Source organism: Mytilus trossulus, chromosome 7, assembly GCF_036588685.1.
Source record: "Mytilus trossulus isolate FHL-02 chromosome 7, PNRI_Mtr1.1.1.hap1, whole genome shotgun sequence".
In the NCBI taxonomy this organism is placed as follows: Eukaryota; Metazoa; Mollusca; class Bivalvia; order Mytilida; family Mytilidae; genus Mytilus; species Mytilus trossulus.
Window position 1 is genome coordinate 45,641,014 of NC_086379.1, and position 24,515 is coordinate 45,665,528.

The following is a 24,515-nucleotide window of genomic DNA, read 5'->3' on the forward strand; positions in this document are numbered from 1 at the left end:
TTTGTATAATAAATTCAGAACCTCGGGATTTCATGTTTTAAAGCCCGGGATATTAGGATCAGGGCCCCTCCGCAGTGGTGGATCCAGAAATTTTCATACGCAGGGGCCCGTTGACTGCCTAAGACGGGCCCGCTCCGGTCATGCTTCAGTGATTTCCCATATAAGCAACCAATTATTTTCAAGAAAAGGGGGGCGGGCCCCCTTAATCCGCCTTTGCCCCGACCCCCTTTAATGAATGTTCATAATATACAGATAATCGCTAAAATCATTCCTGTGTCATTAAAATTAATAGAGAACAAAAAAAGGTGGAGCCGGGCTAGAAAAACAATTATCCTGTCCCAAATTTCTGAAATTCTCAAGTCACTAAATGTTTTCCAAAAAAAGAAGATGTGGTATGAATGCCAATGAGACAACTCTCCACAAGAGACCAAAATGACATCGAAATTAACATTTAAAGATCACCTTAAGGCCTTCAACAATAAGCAAAAGCCGATACTGCATAGTCTGATATAAAAGGCCCCGAAATGATAATGTAAAACAATTCAAATAAGAAAACTAACAGCCTTATTTATGTACAAAAAATGAACGAAAAACAAATATCACTGAACCACTGAATTACAGGCTCCTGACTGAAATGTTCATAATACATGTACACTAAATGTATGTTCATAATGAAATTAATAGAAAAAAAATGGGAATTTTGGAAATAAAGGAGGAGGGTTAAAAAAAACATTTTCCTGTCCCCAAGTACCTATGACTTTTGATACTTTACCTGAAATTCTCAAGTCATTAAATCTTTTACAAAATTCTTCCTACAACACTTTACATCCTTTCAAATACGCTTTGAATACCCGCGATTTCGCGGGAGTGTTCTAGTTATCTTGAAAACAAGCACATTGACCTATATAATTTGTTTGCTCTATTTGTTCCTTTATTTATCCCCTAAAATATATACTAGTGTGATGAAAAGCTTGTTATTTTTATACTGAGTAGCGAACTTCCTTAACTCAGTCAGCGGTCTCGGGTTCACATATTGCTGTTTTTTTAAAGCAACTTTATCGGCGTACGATAGATGATGATATAAGCTTATGTATATTTTTGTTCACTAAAATATGCACAGCTAGCAATATTTATTGCCACAACTTGGAAATTGTCAAGTCACGGTCAGTGTAAAGTATTTAATTTAGCATGTCCCATGACTGAACTTACATCACGTGACAAAAGGTAAAAAGTCATGTGCAAATCATATGTTTTCGAACAATAAATAGTTGACGGTCGCTTTTGATTGTAGTCAACATGGGCATCCTGCACGCTCTGCAATGTTTTCTATTTCTTCTTTCTATCACAGCCTTTGTAAATGGCGATACTCCTGCTAACTGCACTTACGAGGATTTGAGAGGAGAATGGGTGTTCAAAGTCGGTGCCGGTGGCAATGACAGGACATTAAAGTGTGACAGTTTTGGTAAGGTTTTTAGCAGAATAGTTATGTGTTCGTGTCTATTTTGATTGGGAATATTGGCAAGAGTTCCATATTTCACCCCACCTAATATAAGGAACAGAATGGCATATTCTGTTTATACATAAACTTATGTTTTGTTCAGTTGTTTATCTTTGTAAAAGGCCAACATGGCTAAGGTTGGGAACAAACCCTCTGTATGATGTTAATACCTTTATCATGTTTATAGAGGGATAAAAATATTTTTGTTTAGTTTGGATTTAAAGCAAACTGGGCAACCCATTTTTTAGTAAAGTGTAATTGTTTATACGTATAATGCTATAGACAATAGCCAATATATATATTAAAGTAGAGAATACCCATCTGCCCTATTTGGCTTAAAATCCATTCTGAACAAAAATACCGCTATACAGGAAAATTATCCCTCTGTGCAGGTATTAATACCATACTGAGGGTTTGTTCCCAACCTGTTCAACTGAAGAAAAAAGCATAAGATTTTCAACCTGATAATTAATTGTCATGTGTGAAAAAACCCAAGGACAGGTAAATTCTTTGTGGTTTACAATGACATCATATCCACTCAACCAGCAAGAAATGAACACAGCCTATAACTGTTGATACCATCACTGTCAAGGCAATGATCTCTTCATCATGTTCATTTAAATATTGTATGTGCTTAAAATACATGTTTGTATATAATTGGTTATGATATGTTTTATGAATACTTTATTCTCTTAAAACAGTTGCTACAGAAAACATATACATATAAACAATATACAAACTTATATAGAATGTGTGAATTCCAAGAATAAAGTAATACTAAGAAGTTTTAATTTAACCTGGAGGGACAACCTTCTCTTGGTAACAGTTTTTCTAATAAAATTACATTGTTGGAAGCAAAATGCTGTTCAAACTTATAAATGTTAACATTTTTGTGACAAAAAGGGGGAAGCATTAGAATTATTTGATTATTGAATATATATTGCTGCTAATTTGAAGGTCTCATATAAAGTTAAAAAGATATGTTAAGAAAGACTTAATTCTGATTTACCACCTTGTTAGAGGTCTATGACGACTATGTACAAGAATTTTGCTATAAATCAGCCAAATTCAACTTGCTTTAAGAAAAAGTTGCCCTGTCTGACAGCACTGAATTATTTTCATTTGATTTCTTTTAGCCTTGCTTGATTCATTACAATTATCTATAGTAAATTATTATTATAATTATTTGAAATTGTGTTCATGATTATTATTACATGTATTATATGTCTTCAAATTTTGTCAATAACTTTAATATTAATATGTACTTATTTTTATGTCTTACTACATTGAAGGGGGTGGCATTATCATTTCAGGTCTGTACAACTTTTGTCTGTGGCTACATTTTTTTTACCTGTAAGTCATGTAAGTTTTGTTAAGGGAGTTAACCATGAAGCTGGAGGCTCCCACAGGATACCCCTCAGGTCGCAAGGTCGCTTTTGAATTCGTCGAGAGGTCGTTTTTATGGAAAATGTACAGGTCGCAGGTTGTTTTTCCATACACAGACGAAGGATATCGGTCTGAGGTCGTTTTTAGAAGACCTTCAGGTCGGAAGTCGCCCCTTAAAAGCCCAGAGGTCGCAGGTCGATTTTGACCCTGTGGGAGCCTCAAGCTGGGGGGTCACATGTTTCTTCATGTATAGTTTTTTTAGGTTATCTTATCGAAGCTGTTTTTTGTTACAATGATTTCACAGTTCACTGAACATTAAAATGTGATAGTTAGAGGCATTGTCTCCATAGGAGACATTTACTTCTTGGAGTTCTATGGATAATTAAAAAAAGGAATAATGCCAATTTAGTCAACTTGTGTTCTATATTTATTAATACCAATTTAGTAAATGTTTCTGAGTGACAAGTAACTATCTAAACAAAAATACAGTTTAATGAGTACTTACTTTGAAAGTCTTGAAGTCTTAGTCTTTATGACATGTAATTTGTAAATTGGTTGTCCGGTGAATCAAAGAAAGATTGAGAGATACAATATTTTTAGCTTTTAAGACTTCAAAGCCTCTAGAACTGGGTTATTCCTTTTGGGTTACAATGTAAAATAATTGAATGTTTTCATACAAATATTACAGTTCCCTAAAACATGCTAAAAAGATATACATTGTACTATGTATCTTCACATTTATGGAAAAATATTATGTTAATTTTGTTCGAAGAATAAGCTGTCATACTTAATTAAATTAAACACATTTGATTTGCTGAATTTCAAGAGCTTGGCAAAATAAATATCAGCAGTATGGTAAAAGTATATTCACATGAGCAATATATAAGTTTCAACTTATTCGTGTTACTTAGGAAACAATCTTTTAAGTTGATTTCGTGTTAATGAAGTGCACTTATAAACTTATGATATATATGTGTTAAGAAATTAAACATATTGTCCTAATCATTTCATTCTTTAACCTGCTATGTCAATTGAGATGTTTACATCTTAATTGCACGCAATTAGATTAAATTATATTAGTAAATATATTGAAGAATCTTATCCTGAATTGGGTGAAAAGCCAACATTTATTTTTAACAACCTGACACATACAAATAAGTATGTAATATTAATATACATGTATCTCACAAGATATAGAATTTCAGTAAACCTATTTCGTCACTTTTAAGTTGGAATTAATAGAAACATACATTTTTTGTACATATATTTTTTATTAAATTACACTTTCTTTTTTACAACATGAACAAGGAAGATTTTTACAATAGAAGCAATAGTGAATACTATTTTATTCTTCCTCATGGTTTTAAGTTATATGATAAAACCATATTGTACTTGACCTACATGTAATATATTAAATGTAGTTCATGTATCTGTTATCACTTTTTTAGCTCACCTGACCCCTAAACCATATATATTCATGTATGGGACAATATAACAATTTATATGAAATATAGGTGGAGTTCATGGGGCCACTCTACCCCTTCATATTTGAGAATTGAAAACTGTTGAGATCCCCACCCTTAAACCAGTCCCTAAAGTCACTGCACCCTCCTGTTTGAGAACTTGGAAACAGTCAAGATCCTCACCCCTTAACCATATATACTCATGTATGGGACTAAATAACAAATCAAATAAATTATAGGGGGAGTCCCTGTGGTCACCCCACCCCTCCTGTTATTTGAGAACTTGGAAACAGTTGAGATCCCCACCTTTATATTAAACCATATATTTTCATGTATGGGACAAAAGAACTAATCAAATGAAATATAGGGAGAGTCCTAAGGGTCACCCTACCCAATCCTGTTTGATAACTTGGAAACAGATGAGATCCCCACCCCTCAACCATATATATTCATGTATTGGACAATATAACAAATCAAATGAAATATAAGGGAAGTCACTGGAGTCCCCCACCCCCTCCTGTTTGAAAACTTGATAACGGTCAAAATCCCCACCCCTAAACCATATATATTTCTTTATTAATAACGTATGGGACAATATAAAAAATCAAATGAAAAATAGGGGTAGTCCCTAGGGTCACCCCACACCTCCTTGTGTGTGTTATGTGAACTTGTAAAAGATTGAGATACCAACTCCTAAACCATATTCATTCCTGTATGTCATTTCAAAAAGATTGAATGACATACATGTACAAGGTCAATCTCATAGGCATCACATATGCATATCACTTTGCTAGACCTAACACCTGTCATTTTATTCCAAACTAAGACATCATGGACTTGGGGTGAAGGTGGGAGTCATTTACATTTACTATGGACAGGTCAGTCAGACCTCAACATTGATCCCTGTAGTAGTAAACATTTGTCTGATTTGTGTCTCATAACTTTTGTACTGTACAACACAAACTCAGTTTTCTTCCAGGGAAGCAAGTCCATTCATACTTTTACTGTGAAGCTCGTGATAAAGTCAACTTGAACTACATTGTACTAACAGTCAACTAATATGAACAATTACAATCAACTAGAAGAACTGCAATCATTGCAAATTTGTACCACTGCCTACTCAAGACTCATGACCACGAAAAAAAATATACTTGATATATACGTTGCTATTGAAAATAATTATGATTGTGAATGAGACAACTATCCACCAAAAACTAGAAGTATTATTCACTGTAAAAATACCTGAATTTTATTATAGGTTTGATATATTTATTGATATTATAAATACAGAAAAAAATGTCAGATTTTACCCCTTATTTTTCAGCAATGGCAACCACTTTGAAGGTCAAACTGTTCTTTCCAGATTATGCTGTAGACCAATATGGAAATAAAGGCTTTTGGACGCTCATTTATAACCAGGTATTTATAACAACTTTTCTAATTTCACATATATAATAACAGTACCACTGGTTCAAAAATGAAACAATAATGTACTCACATGTTACATGTACAAAAAATGTACCAAGGCGGATGCATTTGCTTGTCCAAATTATATTCAAATTCTACAAACTTCTGAATAAAGAAAACTTTGGACATAGCTATATATATATATACAAAAAGCCATGTAGAAGCACTGAGTCAGAGATAAAAGTTGATTTATGCAAGATTAATTTTTCATATCTTTTTCTATAAACATGATAAAGCATTTACTTCAAATCTATAGATTTTATTGTCTTCAAAAACACCACGACCTGTCCATAAACACTCTGAAACTCCCATTACATATTGACTCCTGCTTTTCTTTCTTTGTATTGATGTGGAAATAGCATTTGTGCCAACACTGAGATAGCAGTAAAACAGGATATGTTTGGAAGTTGTTAGGTTTTCACTATACCAAGGACTGAATTATATACATAAGTCAAATGAATGATACCATTAATATTCACAGATGGCCAAAAAACATGAATATTATAACCTTGCCCTTTTCTGTTTACCACTGAATGAAATTGAGTTGCATCTTGCTATGTCAAATAATTTAAGAATTTTTCTCATTTATAAAATTTTAAAGACAGATATACCTGATAGAAAAGAAAATTTATTGAATGCATGATTTTATGATTTTTTTTTAGTAACAGAGCTGATTTTTCACAACATTCTTTTGATTAACAATACAAGACATAGTTCATTATTATTTAGGTAGGAAATTGATCAACCAATTTTATTATTTCAGGGTTTTGAGGTTGTGATTGCTGGCAGGAAGTATTTTGCCTTTTCCATGTTCAAGAAAGATGGTAAAAATATCACCAGTATGTGTGACCAAACATTTCCAGGATGGTCACATGACACATTTGACAGGGACTGGTCCTGTTTCTCTGGAATGAAGATGTCCAGTGTTGCTCCAAAAACATATCAGCTACCAGATAATAAAAGGTATAATTAACAGATAGTGATTCAGTTCAAAATCTTGACGGATGATAGCAAAAATACCATAGTCCATAGATAATATAGGATAGCAGTAACAGATCCAGGGTAAGTCATAGAGGGTGTGACCCTTTTATCCACCCCTAAAAAATGTTATGTTTTTCAGGATTTGTATGACGTTGTTAGCATTTAATTGTCAAAAAAAAAACAATCTAAAATTGTCCAAAAATGACTATTTTCAGTTTTCTGGACTTAAGGTGGTACCCAACACCTGAGCTAAAATTAATTTGGCTTGTTTAATTTTCTTAAAATTTTGACAAAGTATTTGCTTTGACCCTCTGACAAAAATATAAAAATTTCAAAAAATTTGAACTTTTTAACAACACCACATTATTAAAACGTTCTGCTGATTTTACAGAGTTATCTCCCTGTAGTGTTAGGTACCACCTTAAGGAGGCTTGCGGGTACAAAAATTTCAGCAAAAAAATAAACATTTATTTTTTCATTGCAAATTTTATTTATACACTATTAGTTATTACCTTATGATATGTTACAAAAATCACCCAAACAAATCCATTCAATTTGGCCACAGATGACTTTTAAAATGTTAAAATCATTGAAAAAGCTCCAAATTATCTTTCTTTGGTGCAAAAATGCCATTTTGGGGCATTAAAATTGAACTATCTTTGTTAACTCATTGGTGACCTATATTTTTAGCTCACCTGGCCCGAAGGGCCAAGTGAGCTTATGCCATCACTTGGCGTCCGTCATCGTCTGTCGTCGTCGTCTGTCGTCGTAAACTATTTCAAGAATCTTCTCCTCTAAAACTACTGGGCCAAATACTTCCAAACTTTAACTGAATGTTCCTTAGGGTATCTAGTTTATAAATTGTATCCGAGGTTTTGATCTATCAACAAACATGGTTGCCATTGCTAAAAATAGAACATAGGGGTCAAATGCAGTTTTTGGCTTGTAACTCAAAAACCAAAGCATTTAGAGAAAATCTGACATGGGGGTTACATTGTTTATCAGGTCAAGATCTATCTGCCCTGAAATTTTCAGATGAATCAGACATCCCGTTGTTGGGTTGCTGCCCCTGAATTGGTAATTTTCAGGAAATTTTGCAGTTTTTGGTTATTATCTTGAATATTATTATAGATAGAGATAAACTGTAAACAGCAATAATGTTCAGCAAAGTAAAATTTACAAATAAGTCAACATGACCGAAATGGTCAGTTGACTCTTTAGGAGTAATTGCCCTTTATAGTCAATTTTTAACCATTTTTCGTAAATCTTAGTTATCTTTTACAAAAATCTTCTCCTCTGAAACTACTGGGCCAAATACTTCCAAACTTTAACTGAATGTTCCTTAGGGTATCTAGTTTATAAAGTGTTTCCGAAGTTTTGATCTATCAACAAACATGGTCGCCATTACTAAAAATAGAACATAGAGGTCGAATGCAGTTTTTGGCTTATAACTCAAAAAACAAAGCATTTAGAGCAAATCTGACATGGGGGTTACATTGTTTATCAGGTCAAGATCTATCTGCCCTGAAATTTTCAGATGAATCAGACATCCCGTTGTTGGGTTGCTGCCCCTGAATTGATAATTTTAAGGAAACTTTGCTGTTTTTGGATATTATCTTGAATATTATTATAGATAGAGATAAACTGTAAATAGCAATAATGTTCAGCAAAGTAAGATTTACAAATAAGTCAACATGACCGATCTGGTCAGTTGACCCCTTTAGGAGTTATTGCCCTTTATAGTCAATTTTTAACCATTTTTCGTAAATCTTAGTAATCTTTTACAAAAATCTTCTCCTGAAACTACTGGGCCAAATACTTCCAAACTTTAACTGAATGTTCCTTAGGGTATCTAGTTTATAAATTGTATCTGAAGTTTTGATCTATCAACAAACATGGTCGCCATTGCTAAAAATAGAACATAGGGGTCAAATGCAGTTTTTGGCTTATAACTCAAAAACAAAAGCATTTAGAGAAAATCTGACATGGGGTTGCATTGTTTATCAGGTCAAGATCTATCTGCCCTGAAATTTCCAGATGAATCAGACAACCTGTTGTTGGGTTGCTGCCCCTGAATTGATAATTTTAAGGAAATTTTGCTGTTTTTGGTTATTATCTTGAATATTATTGTAGATAGAGATAAATTGTAAAGTGAGCAATAATGTTCAGCAAAGTAAGATCTACAGATAAGTCTATCTGACCAAAATTGTCAATTGACCCCTTAAGGAGTTATTGCCCTTTAAAGACTTTTTTCACAATTTGTTCATCATGTTGACTTACTTTAAAAAATCTTCTCCTTTGAAACTGCTGTATCAATTTCAGCCAAACTTAGGCTAAATAAGTTTCATAGTATCTAGTATAAATTTTATATTTTATTTCCTTGTATGTCAAGAAACATAGCTTCTATGGCTAAAATAGAACATAGGAGAAAATGATTTTTTTTTTTGCTTTTGAAGAAAATAGGACGATCCAAAAAACATTTAAATAAATTGAAAAGCCAAAATAATCATTGATGAGAGATTTAACCAAAAGAATTAAGGTGAGTGATTCAGGCTCTTGAGAGCCTCTTGTTTATTATTGTTTTCGAATGCTTTATTCGGAAGCAGATTGTGAGCTAAAATGAACAGTGACCCCATTTTTTAATTCATTTTTCTATTTTGAAGTATATGAAAAGGTTCTTTTGTGGGAAAATATATCATCGCTGGGCTTCTAAAATGTTGTTTATATAAAAAAAGAAGATGTAGTATGATTGCCAATGAGACAACTATCCACAAAAGACCAAAATGACACAAACATTAACAATTATAGGTCACCATACGGTCTTCAACAATGAGCAAAGCCCATACCGCATATAGTCAGCTATAAAAGGCCCCAATAAGACAATGTAAAACAATTCAAGCCAGAAAACTAACAGCCTTATTTATGTAAAAAAAAATGAACGAAAAACAAATATGTAACACATAAACAAACTACAACCACTGAATTACAGGCTCCTGACTTGGGACAGGCACATACATAAATAATGTGGCGGGGTTAAAAAATACTTTTTGACACCAATGGTCTGGGCGGGAGGAAATCTTTGGTATTACAAAATAGCATGCAGTTAGACCAATCAAAATGTGTGAAATAAGACAAATTACAAAATTGCCAATGTCAGTTGTTTGTAATGTTTGCTTCCAAAATGTAGTATGAAAACTTGAAAATTGTTGTAGAATGGCTTTGGGAAAAAATAATTGTACAATTCTTAATTTCTGTGAAAATAATTTAAGTTCTTGGATAATCCAGAAGTTTCAAAATTTTTATTTCACTTATTTTTACAAAAATGTTCAAGTTCACATACAACATTTTAGAAGCATGCATTTTGCCAAAATTTTCAAAGCCTGTTTGTGAGATATTTTTTTCTTAAAAAATTTGTAATGTACAACATTTTAGAAGCCCTGTGACGATATCAAAATCCTATATTAAAAAAAAAAGATTTATACCTGCGAGCCCCCTTAACAGAAAAATCCCAACCACGCCACCCCACCTGCTGTATACGGGTCATACAGATTTTAAGGTTGACCAGGCATGGGGTTTTATCATAGACTTCCTGTACTTGAGATGACCACATCAAAGGACCATAGCCCTGTTTAGTTACAAAAAGTATCATAGTTTCTGTTTACTACCAGTATAATTACAGGGATTAGATTATTTTTATTTATAAATACATGTATTTTTAAATGATCATTACTTTTGCAGGTTGTATAGTGATGTTTTATACAAAACTGACCACTCTTTTATCAAGAAGATTAACCAACATCAAAAGACTTGGCAAGCCGTCCATTATCCTGAGTATGAAAAAATGACAATAGAAGATATGATCAAAAGGGCTGGCGGAAGGAAGTCAAGAATTATTGGGCAAGTTTGAAAATATTATTTTAACATTTAATTATAATTGTCTGCTTAGTTGAGTAAAATCTTTAGCTAGAATTAGGGATAAGAAAAATTCTTTAAAATTTATTCATATGTATTACTGGAGAATTTTAAGCCTGTTTCATTGCAATTTGACATTTCATGATCAGAGTGAGAAAAATATTTCTCGTCACTAGTGAAATATCTGTTTTCAGCTATTGATGAGTCAAAATTTAATTGTGATGCAAAATTTCTTGATTTCCTCTGAATTTTGCCATTGTGACATCATGAAAAAAGGAGACCATGTCTGATGACATAACATAAAAAAGTATACTGAAACTTAATTCATAATTAAGTTTTTTATAATCTCTTAAAAAATGTCTGTTTCAAGTAGATTTCATGTTCAAGTTTGCTAATATTTCCCAAAACAGACAGTCATCAAAATGTTTATACTCTTATTAATACTACCTTAAGGGCATATCCAACAGTTTATTTCTGACGGTGAGAATTTTTTCCCTTTAAGATATTTTATTCTTCAATTGACAGAGAATCGAATTTTGCCCAAAAAAATATATGTTGTCGATTTCGTTTTTGCAAAAAATGCTGGTGAAAATTGAACATTTTTGGAATTTTGGAGTAAAAAACGTTTTTTATTTAAAAAATTTAAATATGATTTTTTAATCAAAATATACTTATATAATTGGGCTCAAATTGAAGCAAAATAATTCAAGATGGTTAGAAAAATCTAACTTGACCATTTAAAGAATTAATTCTTTCTCAAATAAAGCCAAAAACGTCATGGTTACCCCCAAAAACGGTAAGAAATGAACATTTGAAATGCACATTTTTGATTTTTTTTAATGTTTCTAACGGTGTCGATTTGACCAAAGTAAGATATGTTATTCTTTGAAAAAAATGGAACGTCATAACGTTTTGAAAAATATTTGTCACCATACTCGTTTTTTAGAAAAATCGAGTAATATCATACTGTTTACTCAATCCCTTCCGTAAGCCTCACAAATTGCGCCAAAAATAAGACGTTTCGGAACGTAACGTTATAGTTCCCGCTAATTTTTCATAGGCAGTGCGACGGTGTTGCAGACAAATGTATTTTTACACTGTGACTTTGTTGGATAGTTGTCTCGACAGCAGTCATATTGCCTCTTCTTCTTTATAATGGACCAGTATATGAACGAGATAATAATTCAGTTAGCTCTACTATAGTGTTCGTCAAAATTGTGAAACCCGGGTGTGAAACATGCAAACCATTAACCCGAATAATTCAGTCGTTATATTCGTCTGGTCTACGATTTCTACCTAGCAAGTAGGAGAGATCGATTACGGGGAGGTACTGAATTATTCGGTTTAGCAAACCATGGAATAACAAACTATTAAAATAGTCCCCGGCTATCGTATACGGTATTTCATCCCTCTTTTACAACAAACGAATTACACGTTAAAAGTCCGTTTCTGTGTGTCGGTCTATAGTACAAAGCAGGGTTAATTTTCATATTATATTTACAATTGATGTTTTTCATTTAATATGCCACTTGACGTCCGTCGTCATTATTTATTTTACCGTTACTTTACAAAGAAGTGTTTGTCTTACACTGATTTACATTACACTGTCTATATAATTTCACATATCGAAATCAATAAAGAGCACGTGAAATTTTGCAACCAAACACTTGTCTAAAATCTCACCCACTCCGTATTATATATTCCTGTTGCAGTTTTGGCTTTTTCTCTTTACAGGCTTCTAGCTATAACAAAAAACTGTATGTTTACTCTTAGTGTTTTGATTTATATGTGTCGTTGGTTTGCTGACGTATTAATGTATACCTTTAAAATCTTTATCATTAAAAATGGATTGATTGGGTATAGAAATATTCCGTCTCTGGACTGCTCCTGTCCGACAGTTACGTGTATATATTTGCTAAAATTGGGTGCGGCCGTTTAGCTGCTCGGATGTATAAATTTGCAGCCTCATTTAGTCGAAATAAAAATGTCGTAATATCAGATGCATAGAGTAAGGAGAGTTTCGCGCTATCTATACGCTAAAATACCATCTAAATAAATGATTGAAGGGATAAAGGAACTTCGAATAAAATCTCTAAACAACAACAAAGGTCACATGAATCTTGAAGTTGCGCCTTTTGCAGTTGTAGATGAAAACATACTTTGATGAACAAAACAGATCAGTTTGACATTAACTTGAGCATAAACAAAACGACCGAAAAATGTTGAATGTTAAAATAAATTGTGGACATTTTTTCGTGTGTTTTTGCTTTTATGACATATTTACTATAATTTATATAAGTATATGAAATTGAAACTGTGACAGTATTTTTTTCACCTAAACGAGCCTGACTGCCGTGGTTTTACGCTTCAATATATGAGTTATTGCATATATACACAATGGAAATTGTTTTCTGTTCTACTGCCCTCTACATAGTTTGGCTGTATACAATGTAACCACTAACACAGTGTAGATACTATTCTGTACGCTATCCGGAAGTCGCGATTTTCGAAGCGAGGATTTCAAACTGGCTAACAGAACGGTTTTGTTTTGGGTGCTTTTTCTCATCATTTGTTTACTCCTATATCTATAAAGTGCTTTGCACATCTTAAATTATGTAACAAAAACGTGCAGTAGAATATAAAATATACGCGTGCATCACACCAACTTCATAGAAAAAAGTGAAATCGATTGACAATTTTGCTCTCGTAGTACAAAGCAAATAATCTTTTATTGCAAATATTTGCATCAGTTTACAGTAAAATATATACTGTGTCAATATTCCTACCGTATTTAAGTAGAATGTTCGTATTTCAAATAAAAAAATATGTTTTCATTGAGGATCCCAAAATAAATTACTGTACGATCAGTCTAAAACTGACTGTATTCTAGTAGCGATTTCAGATTTTTTGTCTGTATGACCAGTCGTGATTTTGAAGAAAAAAACAACAACAAATGGAAGTTTTTAACGACCTTGACTGAAAAACAACGGCAATTTGAAGGTATATACGTGTCTATTTGATATAATTTATGATTGTGTCCATGGAACTATAACGTGTAATTTCTTTCATCAGACAATACAAATATATTTCTGATGATTTTTGTAGACGGCAAAATAATTATATTTTTGTTTCGTCAGTCTTACTTAAAATCAAATGCCTATAAAGCAATACATGATTCGCTTGTGGACTTTGTATTAGTGTGTCGTTGCAGTTATCTGTTTAACTATTACATTTTTAAGACTATTTACACCGTCTACCGTTGACCAATTGGTGATTACATACATCAAGCATGTCTCTTTTAAAATGACAAAAAATAGATAGAGAAAGCTTTGTTTAAAAACTTTAGGTATTGAGGAAAGAATTAACGAAATAATACCCCGCCACTTCTATAGTCCATGTTTTGGAAAAAAATAAACCACCAGAAAAACTAAATTATAGGTACACAGGGGCATCATTTAATAACGAGTATGAGAAAGTTTATACTTTTATTAATACTAGTACTAGTATATGGTAAGTTTTTAAAAGTTGCGTATAGTAAGCGCGTACCACCCAATAAGGTAGTGGAAAAGTCCATATCATGGAAATAAAAAACTGATGATTTTTCGAAAAACCAAAATAAGAGGTACACAATTGAATTAAATGATAAGGAATCTGAAAAATATTCATTAAGTTATGACAAGTGTCTGAAGGAAGTTGTGGATATAAAATAGGTACGCCCAATATAAGGTTATGACAAAGTCCGTATTTTGGATAGAGAAACATCAAAAATATTTTTACAAAAAATTCGAAATAGAAGGTCCATAGTACATTAATAGATTAAAAATGGAGCGATTTTAGAAAAGTTTAACAATTCGTTTTGGAGGTCACAGTTGGAAATACCTGATGGGTGCCCCCATATAATGCAATGTTCAAGCCCGTATCTTATATAAAGAAACCCCTTAAAATATTTTTAATAAAATAAGAAATATATCCCTTTTTTTTATATAAATAAGGCCGTTAATTTTCTCGTTTGAATTGTTTTACATTGTCATTTCTGGGCTTTTTATAGCCGACTTTGTGGTATTGGCTTTGCTTATTGTTGAAGGCCATACGGTGGCCTATATTTGTTAATAGCTGTGTCATTTTGATCTCTTGTGGACAGTTGACTCATTGGCAATCATACCGCATCTTCTTTTTTATATTATAATTTATGATATGGAATCCAAGTAAAAAATAATTAATAGTTATACCAGTGACGGATTCAAGAAAATTGGGATCCGGCGGTTTGAAACTCTTTTTTTTAACTTTCAATGCATTTGTATGGGAACATATATTTGGAATCCTCTTTTCTCCTGGATTGGACCCCCTCTCCATTTAAAAATGTCTGGAAACCCCAATGTATATTAAATGGTTTATGAGGAGATGTACTTGCAAAACCGGCGAAACATGTTGTACCAGTCCAACGGACGAACGGAAAGACGGACATCATTATCACTATAAACCATCGCTTTACAAAGTGGTGTACAATTGAGTGTGAAAGAGACCGATCTACATCCAAAAACAAAGTGAAGGAACTGTGATCAATTATAGGCTACAGTACGGCCTCAAATGTTTGTAAATTCATGCATTTTTATATAGTAACAATTAAATCTGTGTGTTTGTACAATTTTAAGTATAACGGAGGACATTCCTGAAACTTCTATAAACAAACAAATTTAACCTTCTTCTTATTTCAGCCACATTCAAACATCCTTATACTTAATGTAGTAAGTCGAGTACACCCTATCAAGCTAAAACATGTTTGAAAAGTTTACAGGATGTGCATTTATTAAAATATATTTGTGTTATTTAGAAAAATGACATCTTCTAATGTATCGTAAATAACTTTGAAATCACTACTAGAATACAGTGAAATAAAGACTGATCATACAGTTTCAAAATATATACAAGCTCGACTGATCGTACAGTGAGAAATTCAAACAAGTGTAATTTTCTTATTTCTGGCTTCAAAGATCTGGCTGAAACTTTTACCACCACTTAAAATATACTCTATTTAGTAAATTAAGTCTGGATTTTACGTTAATTTGTACAGTAAGAGTGCAAAAAGATTGTATTTAGGTTCACCGACTGATTTTCCTTAGTGATGCACTTGAAAATCTCTTAATTAAGGCAAAGATACGAATAATGAATGTGCTAAATTTAATTATAAACCATTTGTGAATATCGATGTCAGCTGAATTGATCATTAAGCAATGTACAGATGAACATCTTACCGTTTAATATAGTATATTCGACAAATTTAAAATGTGATCCAAAACGTTCTCGCTTCGAAAATCGCGACTTCCGGAAAGCGTACAGAATAGTATCTACACTGTGACTAATGTAGACTACTAGAGTGGGGCGCTCATATTCGCAGTGGACACAATTACGCCGTTTTATAATTTTAAGGTGTAAAAACTTCAAAGGATGGTTGAAATGGAAGAAATATGCCGATAAATTATATTTTTAAAACAAATATGGTTATTTTTGAAAATGAGACACAATTTCGGAACTAACCGCAAAGGACAGAAAAACGGACATGAAAAAAAAAATTCAAAGAAATATTTCTTAGTTATTTTCTTGACTGATTGCCCAAAATTTCAGTTTTTTACACCTTTCAAATGTCAGCTATTCATATTTAATGAAATTTATTTGATAAATATTGTTTAAAGCTGCAGTTATTTGGTTTAAAATAGATATGCAAAAACGGCGAATATGTGTCCCCCGTTGACAAAAAAATCAGGAAATTTCAAACACCCTTAAATCACACTTTTCAGATGATTTTTCTCAAAACAAACACGTTTTCAAGCTAAGAATAATTTGATTTGAAGTTATCTTCATATAGAAATATCAGTATACTTAAAAAACATAAAGACCTGAACATAAACTGAAGAAAACATTGAAAGATATGGCGAAATTGAGCACCCCACTCTATATTATTATTGATTATTCAAAAAAGTGAATTCAAAGAGAAAGATGCGGAAAGAAATTCTAAAATTTTCGTTTTTAAAATAAGATATAAAATAAAAATAAAAAAACAAAACTGGAACACTGTTTGAGACAATTATCAGTTGAGAACTAATGATTATGCATCACTATATGAAACTGATGAATTTATTGCTGCCGTGCTCCAGTGGCAAATATATCACGCATATCTACGACGAGGCGAGAGTGGATCGATTGATACATTATCAAGATATAAAGAGTGTACTAGCGGTAAAACTTATGCCGTACTAGATAAAGTTGAATGATGATCAAAATCGTGAGTAAAGCTATTAGCCCCCCCTCCCCATTTTGAATTATGGTATTTTGTCAAAGGCTGGTTTTTTTCCATCATGTTATGGACCTACTGACTGAAAAGGGCTCGTCTAATTAGTAAAGACACCTACACTGGTTTTTTTTGTGTTTTATTTTTTAATTATATTTGTTTCCTCATACATAAGTAAACACCAACATCGTCGGATATTTTCTACTTGTATGTCAGTGTATATATTACAATGTTTTCCTATTTCAATATTTTTTTATTACTGTGTCATCTTTTGTTTTACATAGTTTACCGGTTAAAGTTCATATTCATGTTAAAGAGCTACTGTATATCTATTAGCACTTCAACGCAAAGCTAGATGCATGATAAATGCTATTTTACGCCGTATTTATTTTTTCTCAAGAAACCTTTTTTTTCATCTTTCTCAAGTAAAACCAAACTTTAAGTTTTCTATCCTGAATGACAAAATCTCGGAAAAAGTTGATAAAGAACTAATTACAATTTGTGTTACTTTCTTATGCAATAATAAATCATTATGCATTTGCTCTCGTTGTTTTCTACTGTATTGAAGATAATTTAATAAAACGGAAACTTAAAAGTGAGTATGGTCTAGTAATGATTAAGATAATTGCGGTTCTTTTATAATAGACCAAATGGACAAAGATATCTTTTAGTTTTGAATTCTAGTTCTGCTAATATTCTGTATGATTTTTTTGCCGATTCCCGCCGTGCCATTTCCAATGAGGAAAGAAACCGCTCTTTCCAAACGGCCATTATGACGTCGTTGAAACACCGTGAAATTATGGGAAACAATAGACGACGTTTACGTTTGTTATTACCTCCCCTGAAACTGTTGGATATGCCCTTAAATTGCTACCTTCATGAAGAACAGCAAAAATTGGCTTGTCCTTTTATATAGTTGTTTCTTAGTATTTGATGGATTTTTTTCTCTTGTGCATCCATATATAAATGAATTCTTTTCAAGAAAAAAATAATAATCTGACCAGGAATTGACTTTGATTTAAATCCAGTCATTTAACTCTGTCCGATAAAACTTGTCTTCGCCATAAGGCATAAAATTATAAAAGTATACTACGTGGCAGACAAATAAGTAAAAAGTATTTAAAATTGTATTTATTCATTTTTAAAACAGAAGGCCAAAACCAGCTAAACCAACCAGAGAACAAACATTGAAAGCCCAATCTCTTCCCGACTCATTTGATTGGAGGAATGTTGGTGGCATGAACTATGTCTCACCAATCAGAAACCAATGTGAGTAAATAGAACTTGTTGGCAGTAATATGAATAGAATTGTACCTAATAGCATTTCCTGATTGATCGTGCAAGGGCTGTATAGCCAGTCAAGACTGTTAAATCTTCCATTTGTTGTTGCATTTTCTGACATCTTACATGAAGCTAGATGATTGTAATTATCTATATTTAAGGAAGCTCAAGGGTACAAAAAAAATCAGCAAAAATTGAAATATTTGTTTTTTTCATTACAAATTTTTATTTATTACACTATTAGTTGTTACTTTATGACATGGTACAAAAATCAACCAAAAATATCAATTCGTTTTGGCCCCAGATGACTTTTAAAATGTTTATATCATTGAAAAAGCTCCAAATTATCTCCCTTTGGTGAAAAAATACATTTGTTTTTTGCATAAAAATTGAAATAACTTATTTTACTCATCGTGAACTATATTTTGTCTGTGGTGGAGAGTTGTCTCATTAGCAATTATAACACATCTTCCTGTTTCCATACAATAATGTGATATATAACCAAGTTATATAACTAAGATAAATTATATGTTTTAGGAAATAGATACAAAAACAAGAAACAAAAAAGAAAAAAGAAAATGTACAAATGTTGTAAAAACATCCTTGATATTAATCACTTTGCAATTACATAACACAAAAAAACCATGTAAAACAAACAAATACAAGCAGAGAAAATAATGTTAAATATCCATGTTTACAATTTATTACTGTAAATTGTTTTCAACAAGGAGAAATTGTACAATGGGAGATAACTTAAATTTGAAATCTTAAATATTGTTGGCAAGTGAGAAAAGAGATTTTGCAAAGCTTTTAAATTGAAAATTAACATAAACTTTCGTCAGTTCTTTCATTTTTTGGCAAGAGTATCATGGACTTGATGATTTAATTCTTGAAAATATATTTCAGCCAATCTTATTTGTTTTTTTAAGAAAAAAAATTACAAACCTATTTATTTGTCTAAACAGTATAGAATTGGCAAGTCAAAGGTTTTGTTAACATCTCAAAGTTACATCTTGTCTCCCTGTTAATGTTCCAATGACTGAAACAGCGTGAAACTCCAGCTATTTTAAAAAACAAATTTTATCATGATAATTTTCAAACCTATTTTGATTTTGTATATAACTTTGGAATTATATATTTTCAGTGAGTTGTGGTAGTTGTTATGCCTTTGGGTCATTAGCTATGAATGAGGCCCGTGTTCGTATTATGACAAATGGTACAAAGACTCCAGTGTTCTCAACTCAGGACATTGTAGAATGCAGTGAATACTCTCAAGGTAAAAGACTTACTAAGTTAGCATCATGCAGTATTTCTAAGGGCATATGATACAGAAGCAGGGGCAGATTATTTTTTATCAGTTATGTGAATTTGAGAAAACAGACTTAAAGTAAAAATCATCATAACAAGGAAACGTAAACAAACAAGGCTAAAATGTGGTATAAGCCAATTTTTTTATACATGTTAGACATATGAGTAAATTATCATTTAAATTCATCCAAATCTATCTAAATATGGTATTTTAAATAGTTTAAGCATGTCACTTATTCAGTTCACTCTGTTCTTTTACGTCAATTTAATAGTGCATTTATTTATGAGAACGGCAAATATTTGCCTCCACCTAGAGTGCTTTGATCCAAAAGAATTGCTGTATTTGTCCTATTAGAATCAAAATAATTTATGGGGGCTTGAATATATCGTGATTTTACCACGGGTTGTCCCTTTATGCCGATATTTTAGGCCTCGCTAATGCTCAGGGTAAAATATTTGTCATAAAGGGCCAACCTGTGGTAAAATCACGATATATTCAAGCCCCCATGATTTTTTTCTTAATTAGAACATAGGTCAATATGATTCACAAGAATTTGTTTTTATCCTCAATATAACTTAGTGAAGAATTAAGTCTTAATTGCACCTCTGTTTTGAAATCAGACTGGCAACTGGGACGCACATAGCTGTAGGATAATACTACTTATATGATTTTCTTTCAGGTTGTGATGGTGGATTTCCATATCTGATTGGAGGAAAATATGCAGAAGATTTTGGATTGGTTGCTGAGTCCTGCAATCCCTACACTGGCAAAGACGGTCAATGTAAAACCCAGAATTCCTGCCCAAGACAATATGCTACTAAATATGAGTATATTGGTGGATTTTATGGAGCGTAAGTTAAATTTCATATTGTTTTACAACAAAGCGTCTCCATATGATGATTTTTTCAACTAAAATATTTGAAAGGTCAATCACAAATTCATTTTGGTTAAAGTCTGATTTATATTCTCGTCATGAAAAGAAATTTTATTTGTATGGCTTTGTTAGATCACCACTGTCAGGGGTATTAATATCATTTAGTTGTTTTTGTTGTCATACAGTGGTTAGTCTTTGTTATTTTCAATTAGTTTCTGTTGTCTTTGTCTTGATGGCACTGGTAATGGTTTCAGCTTTCGTTTCATACGGTTTCATCAATTTCAAAGGTTACTTCAAAATGTTTGTTTTCCATGGAATTATGGCACTTAATAGTATATTAATTGTTTCAGTCAATAAATATATAAGTATACTTCTACTGAATAGGACATTCCCTTTATCAACGATATATAGTTACTTCAAAATGTTTTGAAATATTAATAACTTTTGATTATAATGGAACTATGGCACTTAATAGTGTATTGAATTTTTTTTTGTCAATAAATATATTAGCATACTTTTACTGTCTAGAAAATTCCCTTTATCAAAGATATATAGTTAGTTTTCTATGAATCCATTTGTAAATATTTTTTACATAAATTGTACATATATTTTGATGTGAAAACATACTTCTTTGAAACCACACCAAATCATAAATTTTAAGAATTATAATATGTAGGTTCAAATTCTTAGGTCCTTGGAAAAAAAGTTTTTGAGAGTAAAACTGACTTTCCTTCATGCCGAAACTGCTAATTTGTAGTATGACCCTTTGTTGGTTCAAATTCACCCAAATATTCCTAGGAAAGGGTTTTAATTTCAAATAAGTTTTTATAAATAATAAGATTTATGAGTAGATATGCATTCCTTATTTCCATATTTATGTTTAGATCTTCAATTCATTTAGATACTGATTTTGTATTGGTTGCAATTTTTCAAATTTATGTAAAAGCAAAAAAAAACAAATTTATCAGCTCTGACCATCTTTTAAAACAACACGTATTTATTGGGGAAAAGTATATTATAAATTGTACATATGAATAATTAATTAGAATATTATTTCATAATGAAAAAATTATTGAAATCTAATTAATATTTTATGACCTATCTTCCTTTAAATCTTAATTATGCAAACTTCTACCAGTTTTATATGATGTACATTACAATTAATTGATTTCAAGTGGGAAAATGCCTCATAATGTATGCCAAAGTTCTGTTTCAAATTCAAAATGATAATTATAACATATATTTTATTTCCACATTCTGCAGCTGTAGATATCGACTATAGAATTTTTTTCAAATTCATTCTAAATGAAAGCATGTTACAAATCTCATTTTTAAATTGTTTTTACATTTTTTTCATATATATATTTTTAGAAGCTTTTGTGCTGAATAGATTTAAAAAAAAAAAGGAGATTTGATTCTAAAACTAACAATTTTTTAAGGTAAAAAGTAGGGATTTTTTTTAAATTTAAAAAAATGGTAATTTGTTCTGGAAAGCGTAGTTTTAGTATGTTATACATGTACCTAGGATATGCATGCTAGAGCAAGATTTTAAGACTTTTATTGTCAGTTTTTTAGTTATGATATTTTACCGTATATAAATTTAGTATGAGATTGACTGTCTGTTACGATGGGTAAAACATGGAAAGTAGAAAAACAAATATGAAAAGTGTTACATTTTGGACACCAAACTAAACATTAACCTAGCTCAATAACCTTAAACTCGCCCAAGATCAGTGAATGTGTATAAGTGAGTTGATTGAATGGTTTGGTTATTTTGTAGATGTAATGAAGAGTTGATGATGATTAATCTAGTCAACAATGGACCCATGGTTATCGCCTTTGAAGTTTACAATGATTTTATGCAGTACAAGTCCGGCGTTTACAAGCACACAGGTCTTACAAACAGTTTCAACCCCTTTGAAATAACAAATCATGCTGTGCTTCTAGTTGGATATGGAGTTGATAGTGGGACAGGAGAGAAATACTGGATTGTTAAAAATAGCTGGGGTCCGGAATGGGGTGAAGGTGGATTTTTCAGAATTATGAGAGGTGTTGATGAATGTGCGATGGAGAGCATTGCCGTCCAGTCATTCCCTATTTTGTAACTCAATATGTGTTGTTTGTTTACAAAATTGTTACATTTTTACAATAAATTCTACTTATACATTTTTAAATTGAGTTTATTTCTTCTTTCAGTTGTAATGAAGAACTTATGATGAAAAATTTGGTTGAAAATGGACCAATAGCAGTATCGTTTATGGTTTACGGTGATTTCATGCATTACAAAGGTGGAATTTACCAACACACAACACTGACCAATAGTTTTAATCCATTTGAAATAACAAATCATGTGGTTCTTGTTGTTGGATATGGGTATGATTCAGGAATTGGCCATAAATATTGGCTGGTTAAAAACAGTTGGGGTCCAAGGTGGGGTGAAGAAGGGTTTTTCCGTATCATGAGAGGAGTTGATGAATGTTCTATCGAAAGTATTGCTGTTCAGTCCTTCCCAATTCTGTAAAATTTGGATGCAGATATTTTCAGTTATTTACAATTCTTGATGTTGATATTCCAAGGTTAATCTAGTGTTTGTCACTGATTCACTCTGAAATATTGCTGTGTTTTTTTATGAATTTATACGAAAGTGTCATAAACCAAAGTATTAATATGTTATGTTTCTGTGATGGCTCCAAGATATAATAAAGGTGTTTTGTTTTGTAATTTGCCGTTCATGTATTTAGAATTATTTCCATACTACATGCATATATTACCCTAATTTATTTTAGCTCACCTGACCAAAAGTTCATGTGAGCTCTAGCCATCACTTTGCATTCATTGTCTGACCATCATTCAACAAATTTTCTTTGCAAATATTCTCCTGAAAATGCTTAATTAGTAGAAATAAAAGGTTGTCTGCTTCATCTATAGGTTTGTGATTTTTGTCCTGGTTGATTAACCAACATGATTGGTGTGTGTCCAAAATAGAAAATTGGGGTAAAACTTAAGTCTTTAATTATAACAGTTAGGGGAAAAAATATGGAATAAAAGGGGTCAGCACCAGTCTTATCTATCCTGTAAATTTGGTTAATTTGTCCTCATGTTTTAGAGTTATTTCCCCTGAATTTTTTTATTTTTTTAACTTTTTTGGCATTTCCTGTCATTCCTTCAAAAACTAAAGGAGCTAAGTTAAAAGTGTAACTATAAACATTAACAGCATAATGTATTTGCACTTAAAATTAGAGAAAATTCTAACTCTTTGTTTTGTTTTGGAGTTATTGTCCCTCAAATATTGATGTGTTTTCGTCTCCAGTGTTTAGCAGTTTTTGGCTGTTATCATAAACTCTTAATGAACTAGGATCAAACTTGATTAGTATATTTGCATACAGGCTATTTTTCACCAGTTAAGTGATGTGTGCACAGTTGGCCTGTTGTTTATGGCAAGTAATACAACAAGAGAATATTTGTGATTCAATTGAGAAGATGGGTTACTTCAATCAGACATGAAACCATCCACTGAAATACCAAAATACCTCCAGAGGTCAACATACAGCATTCAACAATAGACAGTTGTTCATAAGATAACAAAAGTAAAAGGTATTTTGTTTTTTGTCTTGCCTGCTACTTAAGCTGCATAATGAGGGACAGGTGTTGTTTTTCCAGCTTTTGCATCGTGCTCATTGGCATCAACAATCGTTAAGTTGTAGGAACTACTTGTGATAGATCAATGATATTTTCTATAAAGTTGCAGTACTATGAGTATATGTATTAGTTTCCCCAGAGACATATATTTGTATATATGTCTCTGGTTTCCCTGACTATCCTGCCCATAAGTCATGGTCATGTGACTTTGAATTAATAAGCAATCTCAATGATAAATTGTTCTTTGTTAAAAAATTCTTATGATAGACAATGACGTATTTTCTTATTTTGCATAACTATCAGTACATTTTAGTTTGTCGACCATTTCGAGGCCCTGTCACCAGTTGATAGTCAGGAATTTTGAATAAATCAAAATTAATGCTATACATTTGATTGGCTTTTTCCGATTTTTTTTCTGA

General features: G+C 31.8%; 1 protein-coding gene across 2 annotated transcripts; it reads left to right on the forward strand.

The window, feature by feature from the left end:
* The first annotated feature begins 1,205 nt into the window (after positions 1–1,205).
* On the forward strand, positions 1,206–23,178 carry LOC134725159 (dipeptidyl peptidase 1-like). Of its 2 annotated transcripts, none has more exons than XM_063588749.1 (8): positions 1,206–1,462; positions 5,672–5,766; positions 6,578–6,777; positions 10,534–10,692; positions 18,144–18,262; positions 19,419–19,550; positions 20,263–20,434; positions 22,654–23,178. In XM_063588749.1, exons 1-8 carry the CDS (start codon positions 1,297–1,299, stop codon positions 22,976–22,978), a joined length of 1,368 nt encoding a protein of 455 aa, XP_063444819.1. In that variant the 5' UTR covers positions 1,206–1,296; the 3' UTR covers positions 22,979–23,178. The 2 variants fall into 2 exon arrangements, with proteins under 2 accessions (XP_063444819.1, XP_063444818.1); XM_063588748.1 differs by lacking the exon at positions 22,654–23,178 and adding an exon at positions 22,238–22,631.
* Positions 23,179–24,515: the final 1,337 nt, after the last annotated feature.

Coding starts and splice junctions, on each gene's coding strand:
- LOC134725159 (XM_063588749.1), top strand. CDS start 1,297: ATGGGCATCCTGCACGCTCTGCAATGTTTTCTATTTCTTCTTTCTATC. Junction 5,767..6,577: donor GGACGCTCATTTATAACCAG/GTATTTATAACA, acceptor TTATTATTTCAG/GGTTTTGAGGTTGTGATTGC. Junction 18,263..19,418: donor CTCACCAATCAGAAACCAAT/GTGAGTAAATAG, acceptor ATATATTTTCAG/TGAGTTGTGGTAGTTGTTAT.